At 30.1% G+C, this 19,969-nt stretch overlaps 1 protein-coding gene across 1 annotated transcript in view; it reads right to left on the reverse strand.

Moving 5' to 3' along the window:
• The window catches only part of LOC113367774, a 126,833-nt gene extending 107,875 nt beyond the window's left edge, over positions 1-18,958 (reverse strand). The window contains exons 1-5 of the mRNA XM_026609354.1: positions 18,922-18,958; positions 18,598-18,827; positions 12,067-12,226; positions 8,749-8,879; positions 183-248 (exon numbers count right to left, since the gene is read on the reverse strand). Of these exons, the coding sequence (XP_026465139.1) occupies positions 183-248; positions 8,749-8,879; positions 12,067-12,226; positions 18,598-18,827; positions 18,922-18,958 (624 nt within the window). The remainder of the gene's footprint in view (positions 1-182; positions 249-8,748; positions 8,880-12,066; positions 12,227-18,597; positions 18,828-18,921) is intronic.
• Between the last annotated feature and the right edge of the window lie 1,011 nt (positions 18,959-19,969).

Consider the following 19,969-nt stretch of genomic DNA (forward strand, 5'->3'; position numbering starts at 1 on the left):
TACTAACTATATATTGTAATTTTGTATATATTTTATTTGTTATTCATTATTTTAAATAATTGTATTTTTGAGTCCTCTTAGAGAAATCTGTGGGCTATATATTTAAATAAATAAATAAATAAATAAATAAATATTGGAAAAAGAGTTCATTCTGCAGAACAGCAGAAAAATAGTGAACTTACCGTGTATATAGGATTGATAAAATCGTCAATAGCACTTGCAACCATCATGTCAGTCGGGAAAAAATTCTGGAACAAAAAAATGAAATAATTAAAATCTTAGTTTTAAACAATAGGTCAAGAGTGATATATCACAAAACATCAAAGCATCATAAATAAATGTTTTTAAAAAAGAAATCATAATTAATAATGAAAAGTTAAAAGTATAATGACCATGTAGTGACATAATACCAATACACAGTATAAGTGCAACAGAGGGTCTATTGTGCCCAAATTAATCGCTTACATCGATGATGTAACTTTAATACACGTTCTTCAAATTTTTAATATTTTTTTAGCATTCCAAAGGAGAAGTTTATGTTTTCATCAAAAAATCCGATTCGCTAATTTTATGTTTTCTCGACGTTTCAAGCCATTCTGAATCGAATGAGACCGAATTTGGAAAATGTAAATCGACATTTCTCTAAAATGGCTGGACCGATTTCAAAAATTTAAAAGCCATTCGATGTATTTCGATGAGGTCTATTGTTTGTCAGTTTTGTGCGACGATCGGCCAAGCCGTTTGTTTCTTTATGAATCGCAGAAAAGTGGAAAAATTTTCGTTTACGTTTTAGCCCGCAATTCTGAATCTATTTTGAAAATTCAAAAACCGTTCGAAAGGTATTGTTTGGTAATCGTGCTAATTAGTTTATGGCACAGATCGGCCGGGCCGTTTTCTTGTAATAAAGTTTAAAAAAAAATCGGCGATTTTTATGATTTTTTTTTGACGGTAGATATCATAGTCTTCTAGATCATACTAAAATATTACTGCCTACGACAACTCGTTTAGCTCTGAAAATTCGTCAAAGTTTGCAAAAATTGGTGTCGTTTTTTTGGCATTTGTCAAAATTAGACCTTTCATTGACATTTGCTCCAAAACGCCTGAACCGATTTCAGAAATTTAAAAGCCATTCGATGTATCTCAATGAGCCCTATAGTTTGTCAGTAACGATCTGCCGAGCCGCTTCTTTGTAATTTGGAAAAGAGTGTTAAACTTTTCATCCACATTTAAGCTCATCCTATCGAACCGATTTTAAAAAATCAAAAACTGTTCAAAAGATATTAGTTGGGAATGATACTGATTAGTTTTAGGTGAAAATCTACCGAGCCGTTTTCTTGTAATTAACTGTTGAAAAAAAAATTTAAGCCGATTTTCATGGAACTTTTTTCGGCGATATATATCATGGTCTTACAGAACTTACTGAAATATTACGGCCTTAGGACAAGTAGTATAATTTTAAAAATTCATCAAAGTTCGAGAAAATGAATATTTTTTTGACATTTGTTAAAATTAAAATTAGATGATTTACTTGGTATAACGATAGAGTACTTGGTCTTAATGAACATACTAAACAATTAAAGTCCTACAAAAAATTGGCTCAATTATAAAAATTATTGATTTTTCAAAATTTGCTTTTAAAAAATACTCTGACCGGGTTGACGTGTTCGATTTTCAATAATGTGTAATAAATCCACTTCGAATACTTTTAACTACTCATAAATTAATTTATCTATCATGAATGAAGTCGATTATTTACACATATCGGGAAGTTCATGTAACTTGCCTCAAGGCAAAATACCAATACCAACTAGTTTATTATATATTTTTGTGAAAACATACTTGTGATTTAGTTGAAAATATATTTTATACGCGTTTATTTTGTTTTAATTTCATTTATTCCAATTAATCAAGCTTATCATTTTTATATTAAATATTTAAATAAATCTTATCTAGTTTTCAACCTATTGGTAAATTTACGTGCTACAGTTAGTGGCGCACTCTATCGAGTCCCTAAAAACTAGAATTGAAGTAATGTCAAAGCAATTTATTTCTGCTTATTTATCTACGATTTTGTTACCGCTGTGTGGTCGTAGCCTAATAATGACTGTTGAGTGTTGAAATTCATTCGAAAGGTTCTTGAGTGATTTATTGAGATCTTTGACATTGAGATGAATAGGAAGAAAATTAGATTTGTTAAATACAACAATGTGTTGTGTTGAGGTTTTGCTAATTTATTTTACTCGTACCATTTATAGTACAAATACTTGTATTTAACTTTGCTTTATTAAAGTTGCATAATGTTTTGTAATTGTTTTTGCGAAAGCACTACTTACTTTCCTGGTTTCGTCTAAATAATATAAAAGTCGTTAAAAGTTGTGCAAAGTTACAAAGTTGTTGGAGCATAAATATAATAAACTGAGTCTGCTGCATCATAATTTTCTGCGAAAATAAATATTTTTTTTATTTCGTTTCATTAAGTTTTTATGTTTTTTTATACAACTTTTGTATATATATATATATATATATATATATATACAAACAAAATAAAGGATGGTACCACAATGGAGTTTTACGACCGAGTCGTAAAAATGTTATTTGCAAATTTCTGTATAAATGCAGTGCCAAATTATGCACGAATGCACTTTTTGAATACATCATACACACACGCTATATATATATATTAGGGTGGTCCTTAATATGGACATTTTCGAATTTCCATGCTCCCAAGGGTTCAAATGGTTCCAAATTGATAAAAAACAATTCTCTGAAAATTTTGGCTCACAATATTAACGTTTAGTTAGACAGAGCGCAATTCAATCAAAGTTTGTATGGAAATAGCATGGAAAAAATTTCAAAAATTTTGCAGAGCGTCGAATTTTCAATGAAAAATGATACGAATTTTAACTTTTAATTCATTTGTCGCTAAGTTATACATAAAAATTTTTTTTTTTAATTTTAAAATTTTTTTTATTGCTATTTCCATACGAAGTTTGATTGAATTGTGCACTATCTACAAGTTAATATTAAGATCTAAAACGTTCAGAGACTTAATCAATAAAAAATAAATTAATTTATGAGAACAAACACTTTGACTCGGAGTATTTTCTAAAAACAAATTTTCAAAAATCAACAATTTTTATAATTGAACCAGTTTCCATAGGACATTAATGGGTCATGTACTCTATCGTTATACCAAGTAAATGGTCTATTTTTTAATTTTAACAAACGTCAAAAAACTCATTTTTTTACAATTTGGTGAATTTTTAAAATTAAACTACTTATCGTCAGGGCGTAATATTTCAATAAGTTGTATAAGACCGTGATATATATCGTCAAAAAAAGTTCCATAAAAATCGGTCTAAATTTTTTTTCAACAGTTAATTACAAGAAAACGGCTCGGTAGACTTTCGCCTAAAACTAATCAATATCATTCCCAACTAATGTCTTTCGAACAGTTTTTGATTTTTTAAAATCGATTCGGTAGTTTGAGCTTAAATGTGGACGAAAAGTTTAACACTTTTTTCTAAATTACAAAGAAACGGCTTGGCAGATCGTCGCACAAAACTGATAAACGATAGTCCTCATTGAGATACATCAACTGGCTTTTAAATTTCTGAGATCGGTTCTGGCGTTTTTGAGAAAACGTCGATCAAAGATCTAATTTTGACAAATGCCAAAAAAACGATACTAATTTTTGTAAACTTTGACGAATTTTTAAAATTAAACGACTTGTTGTAGAGCCGTAATATTTTAGTATGATCTACAAAACTATGATATCTACCGTCAAAAAAAAATCATACAAATCGTCAAATTTTTCTTTTTAAGACTTTATTGCAAAAAAACCAAATCTTTACCAAAAACTAATTAGCACGATTCCCAACTAATATCTTTCGAACGGTTTTTGAATTTTCAAAATCGATTCAGAATTGCGGGCTAAAACGTAGGCGAAAAATTTTCCACTTTTCTGCGATTTACAAAGAAACGGCTTGACCTATCGGCGCACAAAACTCAGAAACGCTAGTCCTCATCGAGATACATCGAATGACTTGTAAATTTTTGAAATCGATCCAGCCGTTTTTGAGAAAACGTCGATTTACGGCAAAAAATCTGTTCACACACACAGATACTTTTTCCAAATTCGGTCTCATTCGATTTAGAATGGCTTGAAACTTCGAAAAAACATAAAATTAGCGAGTCGGATTTTTTGATGAAAACATAAACTTCACCTTCGGGAAGTTAAAAAATGCAGACATACAAAAAATACACACACACATCCATTTTTTCTGAGGTATGCCCTTTAAAAATGTTCAGAAACCTACAAAACGTCGAGAAATGCAAAAATTTTCATTTTCGATTTTCGACCCATTACTATAACTACCCTACGGGAAGTTAACTAGTATGACATATATTTTTAAGGTAAATATAGGTATTAATTCCGCTGAAAAATTAGACAGTATATGGGTTCTTCAACATAAGAAACCGGTAACCTAACACATCTATTTGATCCTAGAATTTATCCCTAACTGTCAATTACCGAAATAACTAAAATAAATAGTACTGCCGAAAAATTGGACGGTATACCTGTTTTTCGGGGTACCAGTATACCAGTCTTCATTCAATAAACTAAATACAACTGCTCAACATAAGACTCTGGTGACATAACATAGATATTTGATTTTCTGTCATTTACCAGTGCGACCCCACCCTCACCATTCATCCGTCCATCCATCAGAGCAACGTCTGATTTTTTCCACGGAGCGGCATAAATCTCTCGTTTTAGCGATAAATCGCACACGATCTGCGCTGTTGCTGTTGCGGATAATAATAAATTTTACGACCGCCGCGGTACCGCCACCACCACCATATTACCACAATGAAAGAATAGAAAGTCATTTCCCGTCGGTCGCCGCCGCCGTCGACGATGCTTTTGACGCAGCCGCCGCCATCGTCCTCCTGCTGTCAATGGACCCATAAAATTATTTACGACGGAGGAGAAAGGGCCGCATTGTAATGGAAATGTAATAAAATGTAATTAAATGGTGAGAAATCGGAGAGAAATTTGAGGTGAAGGTAGTGGTGTAGAAGTGTGGTGCTTTGAGATGAAGACTGCATTGAACGGGAGGAAGAATAAGGAGATATCGAATCTAATAGGACATCTTACGATATAGAATTTGAGTTGAAAGAAAGCTTGGGATTGAAGACAAAAGTGTTAGTCTAGAATTATGATTCAGTATAAGGACTTCGTTAAAGACACTGGACAAAGCAAGCAGGATTAGACAAACTGAACAATTTTGCACATATCAGTAAAGCATATATCTTCTGCAACAACCGAAGGAGCACATTTTGATTGAAGGTAATTTTGTTAAAAAACTATCTGTAAGTGGAATTTTGTCAAGGCAATTAAGGCATCGTGCCTTAAGGCAAATTGCTGGAACTTCCCGTACCAAAAATTATTATTTTTTTAAAAGCGATTAACATTTTTGAAAAAAATTTATTTCGAAAAAATAAGATTTTTGACAAACAATTAGACAAAAAATTACTTTTTTTTGAAAAAAAAATTTTTTTTATATTTTTTTTTTTTGAAAAAAAAAATGTTTTCTTTATTTTGACATATTTTGAAAGATCTAAACTTTTTTTCAAAGTAATCGTACTGCTTTAACTGCATAAAGACGAAATATCAAACCGCGTAAGCGCCGCGTCGACGTCTAACGAATATCATTGGTACGAAACCCATAGGAATGCAAACAAAATTTATACTTATTGTTAAAATCTCTATAAAATATCTGATAATTTCATGTGCATATGTCTAATGATCATTTTTGACCGCCAAATGGCTCATTTTTTTACTTTTTTCGTTAGATCTCCGAAACCGCTAGACCTGCCTTTATGAAAATTTGATCGGTTCTTCACCTTGTCAATACAAGTAAAATGTTTTTTCAATTATTAAATCGAACGCTCCGTTCTCTTAAAAACTGAGTTACCGTTTTCGGCACTTTTTGCCCCGTATCTTCGGAACGGCTAGACCTGACTTCGCCAAAAACTAATCAGCACGTCTCCTTATCAATACGAATTGAATGTTTTTTTAATTATTCAAATCGGTTGATCGGTGTTCCCGAAATCGTCGACGAAAATTTGTATCCGCACATACATACACACACGCACACACACACACACACACACACATACATCCATTTTTTCTAAGGTATGCCAAAATATTCAGAAACCTTTGAAACGTCGAGAAATGCAAAAATTTTCATTTTCGATTTTTTTGCGATTACTATAGCTTAACTTCCCTATGGGAAGTTAAAAATTCAACAATTATTCCTCTTTATGTAAAGAATTATTTAAAAGCATCGTACCTTAAGGCAAATTGCCGAAACTTCCCGTACCAGAATTAAATATTCGAGGGGAAAAAATCAATAATTAATAAATATTGATAAATGATTAATAACAATCGTTTTAAACATTTTCAAATAGGCAATTACAATCATTATGTATTTTATCGTTCATAAAATATACAGTTACTATCTTATCGCTTGAGAAAGTTTACATTATATTAGCAAGAGGTGCCGAATGAATCCGTCTGAGGATATATTTCTTACGATTAGGATAACGCATTTGAAATATATAGGTACATTTTCAAACTGAACAGTAAATTTAAAATTCATGTTAGAAGTATAAAATTTTGTATATTTTTGAAAATTTTTAAAAGTGTCAAAAAAAAATTCGAAAATTTTGAAATTTGCTTGATCCGTATAAGTAAACTTTAAAAATAAGCAATCATGGTACGGAAACCAACAAAATTATAACAAGAAAAAACTTCATCAAATATATCCGATAATTTGATGTGCATATTTCTAATGCTCATTTTTGACTACCAATTATCATATTTTTTAATTTTTTATCCGTGTCTCCAAAACCGCTAGACCTGTCTTCCCAAAAATTTAATCAATTCATTCGTCAATACAAGTAGCATGTTTTTTGAATCATTCAAATCGGGTACTCTGTTCTTTCAAAAATTGAATTACCGTTTTTGGCACTTTTTGCTCCGTATCTCCGAAACGGCTAAACCTGCCTTTGCCAAAAACTAATCAGCACATCTCCCTATCAAGAGGAATCGAATATTTTTTGAACCATTCAAAACGGTTGATTTGTGCGCCCGAAATCATGTTCGGAAAAATGTGTCCAAACATACATACATATATACATACAGACATACATACATACATACACATACATCCATAATTTGAGAGGTGTGCCAAAATGTTCAGAAACCTTTAAAACGTAAAGATATAAACATTTTCATTTTCGATTTTTGTGCGAAATATGTGTGGAATTTTTGACCATTTGTGCAAGACCAGAAAAGTAGTGTTTCAAAATTCAAGACTATGGTGCCAATTTTGCGGTAACATAGCTATTGTTATGGCAACACTATATTATCCTTCCTTCTTGGTACTAAAAATTGCGAAAATTATATATATTTGCTGTATAATCAGGCGTTTCACACATAAAACCGTATGATATAAATGCGTATCAATAGGATGCAGTTATCATAACATTCTTTCTAGGTTCGTTTATATGTAAAATATGCCTTATCGCACAGCAAATAGATAAAAATTTCACAGTTTTTAGTACCAAGTAAAATTCATAACATATCGTAGTCATAATGACTGATATATCTTAGTATCTCATTGACATAATATAGTCCTTCAAAAAATTATACTGTACGTTTCGTCACTAAATATGTGTCAACGTTTTTAAAATCTAAATGTAACCATATGTATGTTATGTTTCAGGAGTACTAGAGATATTTATTTAGTACGTTTTGGCACTTAATATGTAAAATCAATTTCAAGATGTAAGGATATTTATTCTGCACGTTTTGACACTAAATATGTGTCATCAATCTGAAAATCTAAACGTTACTAGATGTGTATCATCTTTTCATCTTAGATAATAATTCGGAACGTTTGGCACTAAATGTGTGCCATCACATTGAAGGTCTAAATATATTTTTTATTTCTAGGTGTGATATTTATTCTGTACGTTTTGACACTAAATGTGTGCCATCATATTCAAGGAGTAAAAATATTTAGTTTAACGTATTGATACTGGATGTGTGTCATCATTTAGCAGGAAAAACATACAAAAAAGAAAAAAAACGTAATTATTGAAAAAGCATAAAATAAATAAAAACATTTTATGATACTTTTTTTTAAAAAAAGTTCTTACCACAAAATTATGCTTATAATAATTATATCTATTATTTATCATTAGTGTACTTTATGCTTATTTAACCAAATTGTTTATATTCACTAATGATGACATAAAATCATATGTCGAAACGAATTAATACAGATTCTATAAAAATTATATGTATATATATATATATATATATATATATATATATTATAAAAAAGAAATAATCCACATATAAATTCCGAGTTCCGAATTCGAACAACAGATGCCGCCACCATTTTCGCGATTCTGAATCAAAACCAGGTTCGTACTTTGCCACGTTATGATAATAATAAAAGCAAATAAAATTTAATAATAGTAATTTAGAAAACAAATTTAAAACAAACACAAATACAAGAGTATTTTTTCTGCATTATGCGACATAAATAAATAAACCGAAAGTTAAAATACAAGTAAACAAAATTTCACACAAAAAGTAATAAATGATTAAAACTATATATATATATATATATATATATATATATATATATATAATATTTATTTATTTACCTGTGGGTCTGCAAAATAATCGTATTTCCTAGGGTCTTTCCTAAAGACGAAACGTTTTCTTGCTCGTTTGGAAAAGCACTGCATTTCCCTGTAAGTCCTCAGGACATCCTCATGATCTTCGAGAGGACGTTCTGAAAATAAAAAAAAAAATCACAAAAGACTAAAAAAAAGTACTCTACTGACACGCAAATTAAGCAACAACCTAGAAGATGAGAAGAGAACTTTAGTGTCAAGTAAACTTGATTCTCGAGATTAAATTAATACAAAGACTGAACACTTTGATAATAAACTTTGACATGAAGAAGAAAGATCAGAGAAATGGACTCTAAGAAATGTAGACAAAAGCAAGCTATAGTAAAAAATAGATCGATGACAAGGTCGACAATGAGGAAATACAGTAAAGTTTATTGTCTGAAGGTTATTCTTGTGGATCTAAATAAGGAAAAACTGGAAAAAAGGGCTGAGGTGATTGATGAGAGTTAGATCAACAAGAATGTAAAAGTTGAACGACTTTGGGCAGAAAAACACAAACTTGAAAACAGAAACCAGGACATAAAAGTTCCATAAAAAAAACTGTGAGCAAGGACAAAATTTGGGTAAAAAATGTGATGTCCATTAACACTTATATAATTATCCAGCCTAACAGTCTAAGCGTAACTCTGGTACAAATGTTTACCCAAGTGGGTTTAGACTGTTTATTGAAAGATGTAAAAATGCCGCCGAGCTAAGCACTTATATAAGTGCAAATTTTTTAAAATATTCTAAAAAATTAAAAAATACCAGAAACAAGCCTCTTTCTTGTTATATTACAATTTCTTACATTTTTGGATTTCAAATAATAATTCAATTAATAATTTGCCTGAAATTACATTAGACCATGAATACACAACTAACTAGTCCATCAATTATTATTTGAAATTTTATAGGTCAGGGTCAATTATTAGGCTCCGTCAATACACAATAACAAAATTCGTGGCAAAATGATTTTATTGCAAAATGGCACGCATTTTGCGAATTCGATTGACAATCAATATTGATACAGTTGAATAAACGATATCACACCATATTCGTAACATAATATAAATGATATATATATATATATATATATATATATATTATATATAATATTTTTGCAGCCCAATCGTCGAATTAAAAAAAGATTAATAACAAAATTATTTATTCCATTAAACGTTTCGACACTTGATGTGTGTCATCATCCAGTAATCAAACCAGCAAAAATGACAGAAAAAATGAGTATGATGTAAAATTGATTGAACACTAAATTTGTGTAAAATAATAATATACTATTATATTAACAAAGGAGAAATTGAAGGAGCACATATTGCCCTCCTATATTTTATGTTATTAATAGCGGTGCATTATGGGCACTGATCAAGGTTACAACGCAAGTGGGATATATATATATATATATATATATATATATATATATATATTAGGGTGGTCCTTAAAATGGTCATTTTCGAATTTCCTTGCTCCCAGGGGCTCAAATGGTTCCAAATTGATAAAAAACAATTCTCTGAAAGTTTTGGCTCTTAATATTAACGTTTAGATAGAGCGCAATTCAATCAAAGTTTGTATGGAAAGAGCATGGAAAATTTTTTGAAAATTAAAAAAAAATGTTTTAGGTATAACTTAGCGACAAATGAATGAGTTTTATTCATTCATTTGTTCGCTAAATTACATTGAAAAAACATTTTTAAAATTTTTGAAATTTTTTTCATGCTATTTCCATACAAAACTTTGATTGAATTGCGCTCTATCTAAACGTTAATATTAAGAGCTAAAACTTTCAGAGAATTATTTTTTATCTATTTGGAACCATTTGAGCCCCTGGAAGCAAGGAAATTCGAAAATGGCCATTTTAAGGACCACCCTAATATATATATATATACGTGGTCTGTTCAAAAAGTACCCGGAATTACTAATAATTAAATTTCGCGGGTCTGGAGTGTCTGATTGTCAAAATTTTTTTTTTATTGTGTTGGTATACATGCCCTAAAGTATGATGAAATTTTCAGCTATATTCACTGTTTACTTTGTCTGTGGTAGTCGCTAAGGTTCGACGTGTTTTTCTGAGCTCGGCGATTTTTACAATGAATTGAAAATCAAAGAATTTGTATTAAATTTTGCGAAAAAATGAAATAAAGTGTTGCAAAGTGCAAAAATTCACCAGATATGGCTCCGTGTGACTTTTCCTATTCCCAAAGTGAAGAGACCATGAAAGGACGGCGGTTTTCCTCGATTGAAGAAAAAAGGCCGAATGCTGAGAGTGCTCAAGGGACATATCAAAAAGTGAATATCAAGGGTGCTTCGAAAATTGGAAAAAAACGCTGGCATAAGTGTATTATATCTGGGGGGGACTACTTTGAAGGGGACCACATTAATGTAGACGAATAAATATTTTTTGAAAAAACGAAAATTCCGGGTACTTTTTGAACAGACCACGTATATATATATATATATATATATATATATATATATCTTCTATATATAAAAAATGAATCGCAAAATGTGTTGGTAAGCACATAACTCAAAAACGCCTGGACCAATTTGGCCAATTCTTTTTTTAAAATGTTCGTAGAAGTCCAGAGATGGTTCTTACGGCAAGAAAAAATCGAATAATTGCCGGGAAAACCCTAAAAACAAACTTTTTCTTTTTCACATACAAACGTTTACTAACTAAAACGTAGAATCAATTTGAGCTTTATATAAAGTTCATATTAAATCATAAGCACCCACTGTTTTTTTCCTCCTAAACGATTATTTGGATTTTGATAAAATTTTCTGAAATTTGTTAAGGAAATTTTCTAGAATGTATGTGATTATAAAGTACTGAGATGTATGTGCAATATTGTAGAAATCTATAATATAAAATAAATGGAAAAAATTGAAAAAAACGACATGTAGTCGTTTGCATTGACAATAAATGAAAACTATCATCTGCCAAAAATTCCAATTTACTTATGAATCTAAATATTATTAGAATAATTTATGATTATGAATAAGAAAAATGAAATGTCTACATTATTATTACCAAAAAGCAGCTGAGATGTGCCAGAAATTAAAATAATATAAGATACAGTATATATATGGCAGATTGAATGATATACATATGAACATGATATGACAAATTAATTCACTTAAAATATTAAATTAAGTATTAAACAGTCAATAATTATTATTTTTAGGTAAAGCGTAAATATTAGTATTATATTAAAAAATTGTAGGCATGGATACAGGACAACGTCTGTCGGGTCATCTAGTATATATATATAATTTCATTCATTAATTTATTACCTAGTCCCAGATCCGGCCAGTGTTCGTAAAGTGTCCATTTGGGGTCCTTGATGCCCCTGTTTTTGACAGCTAAAAGTTGACAAAGGTCAACCGCCCTTAAGTTCCTCTCAACTGTCACCAATTGGTAGGAACCGTCGTCATTGTGGAAAGACAACTCTTCCTGAAATAGAAAAATAAAATATATTTATAATTAAATTCATATATTGGACAGAAAGAAGAAAAACATACTTGCAGAAATAATTAGATCTATTACATAAAAAAAATCAGTTGCAAACTTATGATCCGAGTTAAATTCTGATTAGTAATAAAAAGGAGATTTTTTATCACAGTAATTTACGATTGAAAACGTATTGTCGATACTATAAGATCTTCTGGAGTATAAAATTTAAGCCTGGTCAATATAAAAATAAAAAGAATAAATATCAAAAAAAATTATGTTATGACACTGAATGTGGTTCAGCAGCTGATATGGAAATCACCAAAAGACTGAATTTAATTAGTTGTGATAATGCTTAACAATTATAAGTTAGAAAATTGAAAACTATATATTTATAAGCCATGTATCTATATATACCTTTTATGTATAGGTAAAATATATAGGTAAAAATCCTTCCACATATATAGTCAAAGGACACAAGTCGAATCAATAAAACGGAGGCTACCAGAACACTATAGGCGAACGGATAGAAGGGCGCCCCCATTTTTAGATGAAAACTCTAAATTTATATATATAGGCAATATATAAACCCTTTGTTTCAATCGATAAACTCAAAATAAAATATCATGAATAATAAAATAGGATTTTTCCTTTGTACGTTTATTCTCTAGATATGTCATCATTCAGCAGTTCCAAGAACACAAGAAAAAATAATAACACATAGTTTGATTCTTCAAAAAAACTTCTAGAATTTTTTTGTTTATAATATTAAGTTGAAAATAAATAAATACAAGTAATAATAATATATATCTATGCCATACGTTTTGTCAATGGAAGTGTGTCATCCCTAAATAGTTCATACCAAGAAAAACACTAATTTTTTTTTCAGTCATTTTTCAAATATGTTTCAGTAAAATGTTTATATACAATATGTCGAAAATAGAATAGATAATGAAAGAATTCTGTACGTTTCGACGTATTATGTGTTCATCATTCAGCAAGAAAAACATAAAACATTTTAATAGTTCACAGTAAGTCATCATTCAGCAGTTCAAACCAATGATAAAAAACAATATATTTTGTTTGATTTTTTTAAAATAAATTATAGCAAAAAATTGTATAAAATATCAAGCTGAAAATAAATAAATACAATTAAGAATAATATTTTATGTATATATATTCCGTGCGTTTTGGCAATGGATGTGTGTCATCCTTAAATTGTTCATACCAAAAAGAACAACCATATTTTTTTTCATTTTTTATTTTTTTTATTGCAAGTTCAAATTCTATAATAATATTAGTAGCCAATATTAAGTAGAAAATAAATTTCAATAAATTATATTTATACTGTACGTTTCGGCAAGAAATTTGTGTCATCCTTAAATAGTTAATATCAAGAACCCATAAAATTTCAATTTAATATTTTATACCAAGTTTTTTTTTCAAATTTTTCAAATTAGCACCCACTAAATCAAAAGTAAAATAGTACATTAGATTTATTCTTTATCAATCAGCTACACAATGCTTTTTTCATAGTTTGCAGTAAAACTATAGTAATCAAAAATGAACTAAGATTTCAAATATTTTGAAAGAACTTGTATTGAAAACTGTTATAGCTGATAACAGAATTTTATCAAAAATATTTTGATTTTATAACATTTATTTATTATGTTTTGCTCTGTTTATAATATAATGATTATAAAATAAATCGACAACGAACATGACAAAGTATGAATATCTCAGTTCAAGTTTTAAATTTGGATGAAATAAAATGAAAGATAAGAAATTAATATACTCTTGATAATATTATATTATTAATTCATAAAAATACCCATTTTTTTACAAATCAAAATTTTTCTGGTTATTCTCTAAATTATTTTCAAAAACATTCTTATTTGTTGATTTTATCAATATCATCTTGCGTCGTATTACGCATACCTTGCTAGAACTATTGAATGATGACACATATTTAGTACCGAAACGTACTAAATAAATCAATTTAATATTAATTCAGCAAATTTTTTATTGGTCTTTTTTTAAATCTAACTTATGTTTCTCTTTGTATACATTAGGATTCGATCTGAATACACCTGTAGTTCGCCAAATTGGCTGCTTTATTATAATATATATATATATATATATATATATATATATTAGATATATAATATAATTATATTGTTTACTATAATGACATATTTGTAAAATAAATTAACTATAAACGTAATCGCGTAGTAATAATTTGTTTTTATCTATTTCAATCGGAAATGGAAAAATCAACAATATTGATAGAAATAAACACAATGCATATATTTATATATATATATATATATATATATATTTGCATAATATGCGTGTAAAAAATTTATCGTCTCTTATCTAAAATAATATTTATGGGTCTAAACATCAATTTGTTGTGATGATAAGTCGGAATGTTTTGATTCTAATTACAAATTGCTGTCGAATTAAAAACCACGATAAAAGTTATTCTATGACAAATATAATAAACGATATATATACTAGCTGCCCACATAATTTGGCAAATATTTCAGAGAAAGGCGGCGAGGAATTCCCTTTGCATACTAATCCACCCAGTATAAAATGTTGCAAACTGGATTATCCAGGACAAAATTGTAAAACATCTTCCCTATATTTATATTAGCCCTTCTACTGTTTTATAAATTACTAGCAAACCCGACGAACTCCGTTTCGCCACCAGATGGTTTCGTGAGAAAGATGAAGAAATTTTTTGTCCTTTTATATTTGAAGAGGAAAAATTTGAATGTAATGTAAGTAATGAATTTATTTAGATTACAAAAATGCATTGTTTTTTAGTTGAACTTCTCTAAGTAAATGAAAGTGAATCCGCAAATTATCCGTTTCATTGAAGTGCTTTTTGGTAAACCACATTTTTTGTTTTTTGGTCTGACGTTAACACAAACAAAGCGGATGGTTTCCCAACTCGTGAACAGGCAACGTATAACTGCCCATGTGAAAATCATTGATTTTCTAAATAATCTATTTGAAATTTATCCCGCAAACACTAAGCGATGGCGAACTGGAAATTGCAATCGTTTGAAGTCAAACGGAAGACCAGTCGGAATCATTGGTATGTCACCAAATCGCCAGCAATTTTTGATTGAATGGTGAAATTCAGTGCGTGTACTACATATTTCTTGGCGGCAAGAATTGCTCGTTGCCTTAACCAAGCATAATTCCGATAATTCTCACTTATGTCATTACTCGAATTTTTAATTACGGTGCGTGAAGTTCCAGCAATTTGCATTAAGGCACGATGCCATGCACCACTAATTTTCATAGCTATAAACCTTGCGGAGCCCGAGACCTTTCCAACGAATGCAAAATTGTCGAAATCGGTTCGTGCGTTCTGAAGTTATATCGTCAGGAAGGAAAACCCGACTTATTTTTATATATGTAGATAATACCTCCGTTTCGAATTTGATATAGATGACATATACGACAGCAAAATTATATATCAATCCAAATTACCTAAGACAGGGATGAATATTTCCATTGTGCAGTATTTTTTATACCTTTCAAAATTTTGTAAACTTACTTTTTGTTTCATCAAGATCCCAAGAGTAAACCTAAAGTCCTCTTTATTAATAAATTAATTAGAACTATTTCCGGATGAACTACCTCTCTTGAGCCTGTCTTTTGTACAAAAAGATAAATGGCCGATGAAAGATGTCTATCTTTTGTTATCTATCTATTCTATCAATTTTAATTTATAATTGATTCTTGGCCGAAAGAAACATCTTCGCCGAAAGAAAGACAGACAGACTGGGACGACATTGTATGTCTCAAGGTAATAAATATTCTTAACGCGCATTCGTAACAACTAATTTTAGACTTGACAAAAACAAATCTATTTACTTCCAACTTCTACTTATGGTGATGGTGATGGCGAAGATCACATTTGATTTGTTTACTATCATTATCGGCATCTAATTGTGAAGATGGAAAATGCCGAAGGGAAATGATCCAAAGATGTGGATAGTCACAAGAAATTGAAAACTTTTGCGAAAGCTTTTTAACTCAAATCAAAACTAGTGGTGTATGGCATCGTGCCTTAAGGCAAATTGCTGGAACTTTCCGTACCGTAATTCGTAATTTCGAGAAATTTTAAACCTTTTCAAATTTATTATTACAAATACTGTAACTTTCATTATTTTTGCTATCTTATTGTTATATCTGTGCAAATCAAATCATAATCATAAATTATAAATAAACTCATCTCCAGAACATTTTCAATTTCATTTCATTTCATTTTCTCCCAAACAATTTCAAAAAAATAGTGATCCTGTATAGTCACAGTCTTAACGTATTCGCAAATAATTCTGTGCAACATTTTCACTTATACTGTGCTTAGCTTGACGGCATTTTCACATTTGTTGAAGATAGAAATGAGAGGACTCTACTGACGATCAAACTGAATTTGTCAAAAATCAAGAAATGGAATTCTACTGACGAGCAAACTGAAATAATTTGTTCGACGCTGAAATATTTTCTAGAAAAGTCTATTTGCAGCCAAATAGTCAAAATAACAAAAATCTGATGTACGTTTCGACACGTTACTGTATGTGTGCTATCAATCAGCATGTTTAACAAATTCTAAAAAATATCTCACAAAGTTTGAAAAAAATTACGTTAAGTTTGAAAATGTCAAACAAAAAAATCCAAGGTTTATATATATATAAATATGTATATATATGTATATATATATTATATATATATATATATAGAAAATGTAGATTTTTTATGATCTCGGCACGTGCCTATACGTAATTGCTGTTACGTAAAGAATCCCATTAAATTCCGAGAAGCCCTTTTAGAAAATTCAGAGTTAATTGCAATCGATATATATATATATATATATATATATATATATATATATATATATCTGTGTGTGGTATATATATATATATATATATATATATATATATATATATAAAGATTTAATTAGTTCAGTATTTCTCCAATCAATGATTCGAAACGAAACGTGTGAACGAATAAATTTTTTTGAAAGCCCTAAAGTATATTGAAGATTGGCTAAACCATAAAGACATAGGATAAAATACGATTTTATTCACAAAAGTACAAAAGCCGCCTCGAGGATCACCTAAGTTCACTTGCGTGACAAACTACCAGGGTCAGATTAAAAAAAAACTAATGGTGTATAGAAAAGAATTAAAATTAAAATCTGAATTATTTTTGATATACAAAAAAAAATCTTGAAAAAAACATTTTTTTTAAAAAAATAGTAACGAAAATGTTTTTTCCAAAAGCAATTATTTTGTTTAAACAAGCAGAAAGTTCTTTGAATAATTCAAATCAGACGCTTAGTTCACTCAAAAACTGCCATTTTTTGCACATTTAGCTCTGTATGTTCGAAATGGCAGGACCTGCCTTTGCCAAAAACTAATCAGCACATCTCCCTATCAATAGGGATCGAATGTTTTTCAAACCATTCAAATCGGTTGACCCGTGGATGAAAAAATGCAGACATACAAAACACACACACACATCAATTTTTTCTGAGATATGCCAAAATATTCAAAAACCTTCAAAACGTCGAGAAATGCAAAAATTTTCGTTTACGATTTTCGGCCTATTACTATGACGGAAGTTAATAAGTGTTATTAGAAGGTACGTGTGAGGATACATATTTGATACTGGCAACGGCAGAGAACTAACCTCCAAATGGTATAAATATCAAAAAGAAACATTAGTTTGACTTCAGACATATTTCATTAATAAGTGCAACTCTAAAGTAACTTATTGCTTAAAGTAACTAAGCGCTTATCACATTAAAACAGTGTTTTCCAACTTTTTTTGCATCCTCTTATTTTTTCAACAGTTTAATTTTATAAATTATTCAACTGATATTAATTTATAGTATTATGTTAAAAAATGCATAAAAACTGATTGTTTTTTGTTTATTTTTTAATATCGTTCCAAAAAGATTGGATTATTTTCGATAAATGTACTCTGGAAACAGATGTACGGGCCCCACAGGTTGGGAGCCGCTGCATTAAGCCGTGGAACTTATAAAAATGTAACTGTGAAAAGCTATTACACTTTTTTAAAATTATATTACCTTCGCTTATTTGGTTTATACTATTCATTTTTATTATTCTTTATCTAACATTACTTCTTGTTCTAACATCTAATTCTTTTCTATCTCAAAATAACAATTCAAATTCTACTTCAACCAAACGAAATGATAATTCTGTCAGTACCAGGACTCGAACCAAAAACCCTTCGGACATCAGCTATTACACTTACAGTACCATTTTGAACAAAATAATGTGTAACCCAAAATATATAATTAAAATAACTTCGTCTTCTATTACCTGTTTCTCGTTAGTCGAGTCCTTTCCCTCCGAATAGTCTCCCGATCCCGAATCGAAGCCGAAGTCGTCATCGTTGTTCTCGGGCGAGACCGAGGCGGCGGCCGTCATGCGCCTGAACAGGTCGGCGGTCGCCTGCACTTCATCGTGCTGCGTCGGGCTCAGTCGCTCGTATTCGGGCGTACCCGCCAGCAGGCAGGAGCACTTGACGCCTGATGGCAGCCGGCACCAATCTGGAAGAGGAAAAGAAATAATGTGAATGGAGTAAAAGACAAGAAGGGCGAATAATATTGTATACACCACTAGTTTCCGTTTAGAAAATCAAACAGGACTGAATTTTTAGTTTTAGGTATTTCGTAAGCATTTCATAAGCCTATAATATTTTACGATGTTCATTTAGCTTTAGATCATGATATCTATCTTATTTATTAGGTATATTTTTTTTAGAAAAATTGTTTTTAACTACCCTACGGGAAGTTAATAAAAAAAATGCTCTTATACACAGTTGTGATGTGATATTATACTAAACTAGCTAACCCGGCAAACGTTGTTTTGCTAAGTAAGGTATGTTCTAAACAATTTCTAGAGAATCAAAAATGTTAATACTTTAAGTGTATCATTCAGTCTTCGGACACGGTACCGATAACATCGGAGCAAAGCAAAACATTCGATATTTAAAGTGAATTAAATCAGTATTTATCTGAAATAATTTTGTGACAAAGTGTAAACAAAACCTTTTATCAGGTATAAGTTTCAGTGAAATGTCCCCCGTCGGTGGGGACCGAGAGACCAACGGTCTGATAGTACAAACATTTAATGTTCTCAACAATATGGATACATTTGATGAAAATGAAACAATTAATACTCCAAGTAGCCCAGTTCCGAGCACCAGCGCATTACAAACTGCAAGTACATCTAGCAATAACTCTCAACAAAACAATGCAGCAATACTGAACACAACCGGCGTTTCTTGGCAGGTAATTAGCAACAAAAAAACGTAAAATAACACCGAAACCATTAGAATCAATTACCAACAAAAACCGATTCACGGCTTTATCATCTATCAACATGGACAATGACAGTCCAGTTCAACCGATTGTAAACAAACCTCCTCCTATTTATGTGTATAGCGTCGATAAAATAAACGACATGAAAGAAGCAATTAACAAGATCATTCCACGCGAACAATATTTTCTAAGAAGTTTGGCAAATAATAATTTCAAAATTTTTTGCAGCACAATTGAACAATTTCGAACTTATCTAGTTATTTAAAAATTGCAAACGTAGTTTTCCATACGTATCAATTGAAAGAAGAAAAAGCCTATAGAATCGTAATAAGAAACCTACACTATACCACTGACATCGACACTATCAA

Source organism: Ctenocephalides felis, unplaced genomic scaffold (assembly GCF_003426905.1).
Source record: "Ctenocephalides felis isolate EL2017-DRISC unplaced genomic scaffold, ASM342690v1 CF-g0.4_SCAFFOLD_01170, whole genome shotgun sequence".
Taxonomy (NCBI): Eukaryota; Metazoa; Arthropoda; class Insecta; order Siphonaptera; family Pulicidae; genus Ctenocephalides; species Ctenocephalides felis.